Source organism: Amblyraja radiata, chromosome 1 (genome assembly GCF_010909765.2).
Source record: "Amblyraja radiata isolate CabotCenter1 chromosome 1, sAmbRad1.1.pri, whole genome shotgun sequence".
Taxonomy (NCBI): Eukaryota; Metazoa; Chordata; class Chondrichthyes; order Rajiformes; family Rajidae; genus Amblyraja; species Amblyraja radiata.
The window spans coordinates 187,165,093-187,176,019 of NC_045956.1; the positions used below are offsets into that span (position 1 = coordinate 187,165,093).

A 10,927-nucleotide genomic window follows, 5' to 3' on the forward strand; every position below is an offset into this window, starting at 1 on the left:
CTCACTCCCCCTACCCGCTCTGTCTTTCAGCCCTCACAAAATCTCTCCATTGTCCCCTCCCCCTCTCCCCACCCTCCCGTCTTCTCAACCCTCCCCTCTCTCCACCCCGTCACCCCCCCCCCCCTCCGCCCACCTGTGTGTTTGGGGGGTGGTTAGTGTGAGTGTGATGCCGCAGCTCCCCCCCCCCCCCCTCCGCAAACACGCGTTGGGGAAACAGACCCAACGGGTCTGTACTTGGTCTAGTGAATAATAAATCTCCCCCTCTGGCGGACAGACCTGGTGAAGAAGTCTCCGGCAGCTCGGATCATCAACGTGTCCTCCATGAACCACCGGCGAGGGGAGGTGAATCTGCGGCAGATGCGGGGTGAGGACATGGGCACTGCCCGCAACGACCAGCTCTACAACAACACCAAGCTGATGAACGTGCTCTTCACCCACGAGCTGGCCACCCAGCTCCGACACGCCGGTACAACCAGGGATGGGGCATGGAGTGGGGGCCGGGTCATGGGGGTCGGGGTGGGGCAGGGTCATGGGGCACAAGGGGCAGTGGGCAGGATCACGGGGCAGGTTTTGGGGCACAGCCACAGGGTTGGCGGGCAGGGGTGGGGAACAGGGTCACGGGGCAGGGGACACAAGGTGTGGGGGTTAGGGGGCAGGGGGCACAAGGGGCAGGGGTTATAGGATACAAGGGGCGGGGTCAGGATGGGGTTGGTGGCAGTCCATAGATTTCAGTCGGGGAATGTCCCCATGGTGGACATCCAGATCATGATGCACAGGATGAAAAGTGACTTGGTCGCATGGATTCAGAACTGCCTTACTACTAGAAGACAGAGGGTTGTGGTGGAAGAACAATGTTCAGGCTGGAGGTCTGTGGCCAGTGGAGTCACTCAGGGATCTGCAGTGGGATCTTCACTGTTTGCAGTACATTGTGGCGGCTCCCAAGGGTCGTGCCATCATACTGTCGAACCCCTCGGCACGGGAGTGGTTCTGTCCGGTGGCGGCCCTTAGCCAGAGGGTTTAAAGGCAGGGGTTTGGGTGCCATCTTTCTCTTGTTTGGTCTTACCTACAACCGGGAGGAACATAATAAAAGGTGCCTCTCAAAACACTGTACTTCGTGCTTCCTTTTGAGACCCACGCACTACATTGGTGACCCCCGACGCTCCATTGGCATCATGATGGAGAGAAGAGAAAGCCCTACCTCCTCACAGGCTGGCCCAGCCATGTCTCTGGACGCGGTCTCGGTGAAACTGCCCAACTTCTGGGCCACCCGGCTGCTCATCTGGTTCCAGTAAACGGAGGCCCAGTTCAACCTGCGGGGCATCACGGTCGATGCCACCCGCTTCTATTACCTGGTGGGGGCCCTCGACCAGGACACGGTTGAAGAGGTCACTGACTTCCTCGCAGCCTCCCCGGACACTGATAAATATCTCGGCCTTAAGGAGCTCCTGCTCCAGATTTATGGCCTAAGCAGGATGGAGCGTGCTGGATTGCTCGCTTCGGGGTGCCGGCGCACATCTCCTCAGACCGGGGGCCACAGTTCACCTCCGAGCTGTGGTCAGCCATGGCTCGCTTGCTGGGGGTGCGGCTACACCACACCACGGCTTACCACCCGCAAGCTAACGGCCTGGTGGAGAGGTTCCACCGGCAGCTAAAGGCAGCACTGAAGGCACGACTCTCCGGCCCGGACTAGATGGACGAGTTGCCGTGGGTCATGCTGGGCATCCGGACTGCTCCCAAAGAGGACTTGGCCTCATCATCGGCGGAGCTCGTGTACGGGTCGCCACTCACGGTGCCCGGGGAGTTCGTGCCATTGGCGCCGGAGCAGCAGGGAACGCCCTCATCCACCCTAAAGCGCCTTCGCGATCGAGTTGGCAGGCTCGCACCCGTCCCGACGTCCCACCATGGGACATTTCGCCCACACGTGCCATCAGCCCTCAGGGACTGCCCATACGTCTTCCTGCGCCGTGATGCCCACCGGACGCCACTCCAGAGGCCGTACGAGGGCCCGTTCCGGGTGCTGGAACACGGGCAGTCAACTTTTGTCCTGGACATGGGGGGCCGGCCGGAGGCAGTGTCGATTGACCGTTTGAAGCCGGCACACCTGGACATTGACCAGCCGGTGCTGGTTGCCCAACCTCGGCCTCGAGGGCACCCCCCTTCACGGCTCCCTCCGCCTGTCACTCCACCTGTCCTCCCGCCGGTCCCTCCACCTGTCCTCCACCTATGCCTCCGCGAGCCCCATGATCGGCTGACTTCCGCACGCGGGCTGGCCGGGTCGTGCGCCCGCCGGTGCGTTTCGTGCCTCGGGTTCTGGGGGGGGGGGGGGTCCTGTGGCGGCTCCCAAGGGTCGTGCCATCATACTGTCGAACCCCTCGGCACGGCAGTGGTTCAGTCCGGAGGCGGCCCTTAGCCAGAGGGTTTAAAGGCAGGGGTTTGGGTGCCATCTTTCTCTTGTTTGGTCTTCCCTACAACCGGGAGGAACATAATAAAAGGTGCCTCTCAAAACACTGGACTTCGTGCTTCCTTTTGAGACCCACGCACTACAACATATAAATAACTCGGATGTATATGTCGATGGGTTGATTGGCAAGTTTGCAGATGTCACCAGGATTGCTGGGCTCGCAGATCTTGGTGTTATCTGCAAATTTACGAACCAACCGAATACATTTGCAATCAACTTATTTATATATGACAACAGCAAAGGTCCCCGCACAGTGCAAAGTACAATGTACAAAGCCAGGCTGACTGTCTGTAGTTAACCCATTCTCTTCCAAATGGGAGTAAATCCCATCCTGCAGAATGCTCTCCAACAGCTTCCCAACCACTGATGTGAGGCTATAATCCCTGGGATCTCTCTACTTCCCTAAATAACTGAACAAATTGGCCAGTCTCTAATCCTCCAGGATCTTGCCTGTAGCTCGAGATGACACAAAGATCTGTCAAGCCTCCCGAAATCTCGAAAGGGAAAGGGTTTCTTTAATGTGTGAGCGTAGAGACAGAGGGGTGTAAAATGAGGGTAGAAGCAATAGGTAGCAAGGTGAAAAGTAAAAGTGGCAGGCAGACAAAACCAGGGCAAAAATCAAAAAGGGCCACTTTTCAACATAATTGTATAAGGGGTAAGAGTGTTGTAAAAACAAGCCTGAAGGCTTTGTGTCTCAATGCAAGGAGCATTCGTAATAAGGTGGATTAGTTGAATGTGCAGATAACTATTAATGACTATGATATAGTTGGGATCACGGAGACATGGCTCCAGGATGACCAAGACTGGGAGCTGAACATCCAGGGATATTCAATATTCAGGAGGGATAGAGAGAAAGGAAAAGGAGGTGGGGTAGCGTTGCTGATTAGAGAGGAGATTAACGCAATGGAAAGGAAGGACATTAGTTTGGAGGATGTGGAATCGATATGGGTAGAGCTGCGAAACACTAAGGGGCAGAAAACGCTGGTGGGTGTTGTGTACAGGCCACCTAACAGTAGTAGTGAAGTGGGAGATGGTATCAAACAGGAAATTAGAAATGCGTGCGACAAAGGCAAAACCGTTATAATGGGTGACTTCAATCTACATATAGATTGGGTGAATCAAATTGGCAGGGGTGCTGAGGAAGAGGATTTCTTGGAATGTATGCGGGATAGTTATCTAAATCAACATGTAGAGGAACCAATGAGAGAGCAGGCTATTTAGACTGGGTATTGAGTAATGAGGAAGGGTTAGTTAGCAGTCTTGTTGTACGTGCCCCCCTTGGGCAAGAGTGACCATAATATGGTTGAGTTCTTCATTAGGATGGAGAGTGACATTGTTAATTCAGAAACAATGGTTCTGAACTTAAAGAAAGGTAACTTTGAGGGTATGAGACGTGAATTGGCCAAGATTGACTGGCAATTAATTCTAAAAGGGTTGACGGTGGATATGCAATGGAAGACATTTAAAGACTGCATGGATGAACTACAAAAATTGTTCATCCCAGTCTGGCAAAAGAATAAATCAGGGAAGGTAGTACATCCATGGATAACAAGGGAAATCAGGGATAGTATCAAAGCGAAGGATGATGCGTACAAATTAGCCAGAAAAAGCAGCATACCGGAGGACTGGGAGAAATTCAGAGACCAGCAGAGGAGGACAAAGGGCTTAATTAGGAAAGGAAAAATAGTTTATGAAAGAAAACTGGCAGGGGACATAAAAACTGACTGCAAAAGTTTTTATAGATATGTGAAAAGAAAGAGATTAGTTAAAACAAATGTAGGTCCCTTGCAGTCAGACACAGGTGAGTTGATCATGGGGAACAAGGATATGGCGGACCAATTGAATAACTACGTTGGTTCCGTCTTCACTAAGGAAGACATAAATAATCTGCCGGAAATAGCAGGGGACCGCGGGTCAAAGGAGTTGGAGGAATTGAGTGAAATCCAGGTTAGCCGGGAAGTGGTGTTGGGTAAATTGAATGGATTAAAGGCCGATAAATCCCCAGGGCCAGATAGGCTGCATCCCAGAGTAATTAAGGAAGTAGGTCCAGAAATAGTGGATGCATTAGTAATAATCTTTCAAAACTCTTTAGATTCTGGAGTAGTTCCTGAGGATTGGCGGGTAGCAAACGTAACCCCACTTTTTAAGAAGGGAGGGAGAGAGAAAACGGGGAATTACAGACCAGTTAGTCTAACATCGGTAGTGGGGAAACTGCTAGAGTCAGTTATTAAAGATGGGATAGCAGCACATTTGGAAAGTGGTGAAATCATTGGACAAAGTCAGCATGGATTTACAAAAGGTAAATCATGTCTGACGAATCTTATAGAATTTTTCGAGGATGTAACTAGTAGCGTGGATAGGGGAGAACCAGTGGATGTGGTGTATCTGGACTTCCAGAAGGCTTTCGACAAGGTCCCACATAAGAGATTAGTATACAAATTTAAAGCACACGGCATTGGGGGTTCAGTATTGATGTGGATAGAGAACTGGCTGGCAAACAGGAAGCAAAGAGTAGGAGTAAACGGGTCCTTTTCACAATGGCAGGCAGTGACTAGTGGGGTACCGCAAGGCTCAGTGCTGGGACCCCAGCTATTTACAATATATATTAATGACCTGGATGAGGGAATTGAAGGCAATATCTCCAAGTTTGCGAATGACACTAAGCTGGGGGGCAGTGTTAGCTGTGAGGAGGATGCTAGGAGACTGCAAGGTGACTTGGATAGGCTGGGTGAGTGGGCAAATGTTTGGCAGATGCAGTATAATGTGGATAAATGTGAGGTTATCCATTTTGGTGGCAAAAACAGGAAAGCAGACTATTATCTAAATGGTGGCCGACTAGGAAAAGGGGAGATGCAGCGAGACATGGGTGTCATGGTACACCAGTCATTGAAAGTAGGCATGCAGGTGCAGCAGGCAGTGAAGAAAGCGAATGGTATGTTAGCTTTCATAGCAAAAGGATTTGAGTATAGGAGCAGGGAGGTTCTACTGCAGTTGTACAGGGTCTTGGTGAGACCACACCTGGAGTATTGCGTACAGTTTTGGTCTCCAAATCTGAGGAAGGACATTATTGCCATAGAGGGAGTGCAGAGAAGGTTCACCAGACTGATTCCTGGGATGTCAGGACTGTCTTATGAAGAAAGACTGGATAGACTTGGTTTATACTCTCTAGAATTTAGGAGATTGAGAGGGGATCTTGTAGAAACTTATAAAATTCTTAAGGGGTTAGACAGGCTAGATGCAGGAAGATTTCTCCCGATGTTGGGGGAGTCCAGGACAAGTGGTCACAGCTTAAGGATAAGGGGGAAATCCTTTAAAACCGAGATGAGAAGAACTTTTTTCACACAGAGAGTGGTGAATCTCTGGAACTCTCTGCCACAGAGGGTAGTCGAGGCCAGTTCATTGGCTATATTTAAGAGGGAGTTAGATGTGGCCCTTGTGGCTAAGGGGATCAGAGGGTATGGAGAGAAGGCAAGTACGGGATACTGAGTTGGATGATCAGCCATGATCATATTGAATGGCGGTGCAGGCTCGAAGGGCCGAATGGCCTACTCCTGCACCTAATTTCTATGTTTCTATCTCCTAGAAACAGAAAATAGGTGCAGGACCCTTCGAGCCATGGCTGATCATTCAGTACTCCATCCCTGCTTTTCCCTTTATCCCATGATTCCTTTAGCCCTGAGAGTTAAATCGAACTCTCTCTTGAAAACATTTAATGATTTGGCCTCCACTGCTTTTTGAGGCAGTGAATTCCACAAATTCACAACTCTGGGTGAAGAAGTTTTTCCTCATCTCAGTCCTAAATGGCCTACCCCTTATTCTTAAACTGTGACCCCTGGTTCTAGACTCCCCCAACATCGGGAATTTTTTTCCTGCATCTAGCCTGTCCAATCCTTTAAGAATTTTATATGTTTCTATACGAACCCCTCTCATCCTTTTAAATTCCAGTGAATTCAAGCCCAGTTGACCCATTCATTCATCATATGTCAGTCCCACCATCCCGGGAATTAACTTGGTGAACCTACGCTGCACTCCCCCAATAGCAATAATGTCCTTCCTCAAATTAGGAGACCAAAATTGCACACAATACTACAGGTATGATTTCACATGTGCCCTGTACAACTGCAGTAGGACCTCCTTGCTCCTAAACTCAAATCCTCTTGCTATGAAAGCCAACATGCCAATTAGCTTTCTTCACTGCCTGCTGTACCTGCATGCTTACTTTCAGAGACTGATGTACAAGGACACCTAAGTCTTGTTGTACCTCCCCTTTTCCTAAACTGACACCATTCAGTTAATAATCTGATTTCTTGTTCTTGCCACCAAAGAGGATAACCTCACATTTATCCGCATTATCCTGCATCTGCCATGCATCTGCCCACTCACTCAACCTATCCAAGTCACCCTGCAGCCTCATAGCATCTTAATCGCAGCTCACACTGCCACCCAGCTTTGTGTCACCCACAAACCTGGAGATGTCCCTCGTCTAAATCGTTAATATATATTGTAAATAACTGGGGTCCCAGCACTGAGCTGTGTGGCACCCCACTAGTCACTGCCTGCCTTTCTGAAAAGGACCCGTTAATTCCTACTCTTTACTTTCTGTCTACCAACCAGTTCTCTATCCATATCAATACCCTACCCCAAATACTATATGCTCTAATTTTGCCCACTAATCTCTTGTGTGGGACCTTGTCAAAGGCTTTTTGAAAGTCCAGATACACCACATCCACTGACTCTCCCTAATCCATTCCACTTGTTACATCCTCAACAAAATCCATAATATTAGTCAAGCATGATTTCCCCTTCATCAACCCATGCTGACTTTGACCAATCCTGTCACTGCTTTCCAAATGTGCTGCTACAACATCTTTAACAATCGACTCAAGCACCTTCCCCACTACCAATTGCCTCCCTCAATAACCTGGGATAGATCCCATCAGGTCCTGGGTATTTATCCACCTTAATGCTCTTCAAGAGCCGCAACACGTCCTCCTCCATAATCTCCTTGATTACGCCTTACATATTAGCGTTCCCCACAATGAGCTCACTGTGCTCCATGTCCTTCTCCTTGGTGAAAACAGATGCAAAGTACTCGTTTTGTACTTGCCCACATAACAGATGCAAAATACTCGTTTTGTAGCTTTCCCACATTACAGATGCAAAGTACTCGTTTCGAACCTCGCCTACATCCCCAGACCAAGCAGAGTCCTTGTGTGGTCCTACGTTCTCCCAGGTTAACTTGTTTTTAATGTATGTATAAACTATAAATTTAAACTATAGATTTTCTTTACTCCGCCTCACCAAAGCCAAAGCTTTTTGCCCTTCCAATCGCCCGCAAGTTCTTTCCTCCTTTCTTTATATTCCTGGAAGGCCCTGGCTGATTCCAACCTCTTAAAACTTGCTTGGACTTTTTGACCAAATTTCTAACCTCTTTGGTCATCAACAGTTCCCTTACGTTGCTACCCTTGGTCAGCTGGTCTTTAAACAACTCCCACATGTCTGGGAAAAGCACAAAGTGCTGGAGTAACTCAGCGGGTCAGGCAACATCTCTGGAGAACATGGGTACGTGACTTTTCAGGTCAGGACTCTTGTTCATACTGATCTCTCTTCAGTCTGAAGGGTCAGAACCCGAAATGTCATCTATCCATATTCTCCAGAGATGCTGTCTGACCTTTTCAGTTGCTCCACCACTCTGTGAAACGTCACCTATCCATGTTCCCCACAGATGCTGCCTGACCCACTGAGTTACTCCCGCACTCTGTGAAACGTCACCTATCCATGTTCTCCACAGATGCTGCCTGATCTGGTTACTTCAGCACGTTGTGTCTTTTTCCTGTAAAAGAGCATCTGCAGTTCCGTGTTTCTCCCACATATTAGATGTGGATTTATCCAGCAACTGCTCCTAATGTACTCCCCCTGGCTCTTGATTCCTCTACTCTGGGTACAAGACTATCTATTCAACCTATCTATTCCTCGCATGATTTTATACACTTCTATAAGACCACCCCTCATCCTCCTGCGCTCCAAGGTATAAAATCCTAGGACTTGGAGAGGTGAACCTGCAGGTGGTGGCGCATCCCTGGGTGGGGGGGGGGGGGGGGGGGGTTGTGAGCCAGCGGTGTGTTGTGTACTCCTCCACATTCTGTGCTGGTCTCCCTCAGGCGTGACGGTGAATGCGGTTCACCCCGGGGTGGTGGTGACAGAGATCATGAGGAACTACGGACTGCTTCTGAGGATCATCTTCAACCTGATTGGGTTCTCCTTCTTCAAGGTGAGAGGTCGCCAGACTCTCCCACTGAGGGGCTCTGGGGTCAACAGCGAGTCACAGCTCCGTACAGCATGGAAACAGGCCCTTCAGCTCACCCTGCCCGTGTCCACCAGGTTGACAATCTGGGCCAGTCCCATTTGCCTGCATTTGGTCCATATCCCTGTAAACCCTTCCCATCCACATATCTGTAAAAATTGTATCCACTTCTGCAGCTCACTCATAGAACAGCAACAGGCCCTTCAGCCCACAATGACTGTGCTGAACACAATGCCCAGACCATCTCTTATCTACTGCACGTGATCCATATCCATCCATTCCCTCCATATCCATGTGTCAATCCAAAAGCCTCTTAAACACCACTACTGTATCTGCCTCCCCCACCACCCCTGGCAGCGCATTCCAGGCACCCACCAGCCTCTGTGTAAGGGAACTCCGTAGCTGCACTCCTAGATCCCACTGCTCTACAACAGTCCCCCAGAGCTCGATCATTCACTTTGTAGGTCCCGCCCATGTTAGACTTCCCAAAAGTCCCACACGTCCTCATGTGTTCTGCTAGGTAAGAGGGGTGACGTGGTGGTGGGGAGAGGGGGTGTTTGAGTGGGGAGGGGTGTGTGTGTGTGTGTGTGTGTGTGTGTGTGTGTGTGGGGTGGGGTGTGTGTGTGTGTGTGTGTGTGTGTGTGTGTGTGGGGAGGGGTGTGTGTGTGTGGTGTGTGGTGTGTGTGTGTGTGTGTGGTGTGTGTGGTGTGTGTGGGGGGGGGGTGTGTGTGGGGGGGGGGGTGTGTGTGGGGGGTGGGGGTGTGTGTGTGGGGAGGGGGTGGTGTGTGTGTGTGTGTGTGTGTGGGTGGGAGTGGGTGTGGGGGTGGGTGTGTGGGGGTGGGGGGGGGGTGGGGGTGGGGGGGTGGGGGGGGTGGGTGTGGGGGGGGGGGGGGGTGGGGGGGGGTGGGTGTGTGGGGGTGTGGGGGAGGGTGGGGGTGGGTGGGGGAGGGGGTGTGGGTGGGGGCGGGTGTGGGTGTGTGTGTGGGTTGGGGGGGGGTGGGGGGTGTTGGTGAGAGGGGTGTGTGTGATGAGAGGGGGGTGTGGAGGAGAGGGGGTGATGTGGTGGGGAGAGGAGGTTGTGTGTGTGGGGGGGGGGGGTGTGGGGAGGGGGTGTGTGTGGGAAGGGTGTGTGTGCATTGGGAGGGGGTGTGTTTGGCGAGAGGGTGTGTGTGGGGAGGAGAGGGGGTGATGTTGTGGTGGGGAGAGGAGGTTGTGTGTGTGGGGGGGTGTGTGGGGAGGGGGTGTGTGTTGGAAGGGGGTGTGTGCGTGGGGACAGGGTGTGTTTGGCGAGAGGGTGTGTGTGGGGAGGGTGTGTGTGTGGGGAAGGGGTGTTTGAGGAGGGGGTGTGTGTGGGGAGAGTGTGTTTGTGGGGCGTGTTTCCGGAGGAGGTGTGTGTGGGGGTGTGCATGGGAAAGGGTGTGTGGGTGTATGTATGGGGAGGGTGCGTGTGTGGGAGGGGGGTGTGTGTGTCTGGGGGTGTGTGCGGGAAATGGGTGTGTGGGGAGAGGGGTAACGCTGTCCGTGTTTTACAGTCAGCGGAGGAGGGAGCGGTCAGTCCCATCTACTGCTCCGTGTCACAGGAGATGGAGGGAGTGAGCGGCAAGTACATCGACAGTGACTGCTCCCTCAGCCTGCCCTCCCCCTCGGCCCGGGACCCCCGCCTGGCCACCAAACTCTGGGATGTCAGCAGCTCCCTCACTGGCCTGGAGACGAAGGGGCGCGGGGAGACGGAATAATGGGAGATTGAGGGGCACAGAGTGATGGGGGACATGGGCCCGGGGTGATGGGGTAATGGGAGATTGAGGGGCACAGAGTGATGGGGGACATGGGCCCGGGGTGATGGGGTAATGGGAGATTGAGGGGCGCAGGGTGACGGAACTACTACACAAATAAACATATATCAATCAATAATATAATAAATGAACATGCTAATGCTAGGTGACCACAACAGTGCAGTCTCTAGGTCCGTAGTGCACAACCTATTGACACAATCTATTGACGATCACAGTTGCTGAGGTCAGTGTTGTGCCATGTGCAAGAGCAGGGCTCTCGCTTAACTTTTTTCCCTGTTGCCAGCCGGGCAACCTTGGCAGCTTTTTAGGTTGCCAAATGACATTTTAGGTGGTCATTTAAGATGGCTTGCATGACGCGTGCTCGGATGA

The 10,927-nt window shown here is 51.6% G+C and overlaps 1 protein-coding gene across 1 annotated transcript in view; it reads left to right on the forward strand.

Annotated features, from left to right (window-relative positions):
* The window catches only part of LOC116988338 (retinol dehydrogenase 14-like), a 29,018-nt gene extending 18,305 nt beyond the window's left edge, over positions 1 to 10,713 (forward strand). Inside the window, exons 2-4 of the mRNA XM_033044985.1 lie at positions 245 to 466; positions 8,623 to 8,732; positions 10,298 to 10,713. Coding sequence (XP_032900876.1) covers positions 245 to 466; positions 8,623 to 8,732; positions 10,298 to 10,501 — 536 coding nt within the window. The 3' untranslated portion in view covers positions 10,502 to 10,713. The remainder of the gene's footprint in view (positions 1 to 244; positions 467 to 8,622; positions 8,733 to 10,297) is intronic.
* The last annotated feature ends 214 nt before the right edge of the window (positions 10,714 to 10,927 follow it).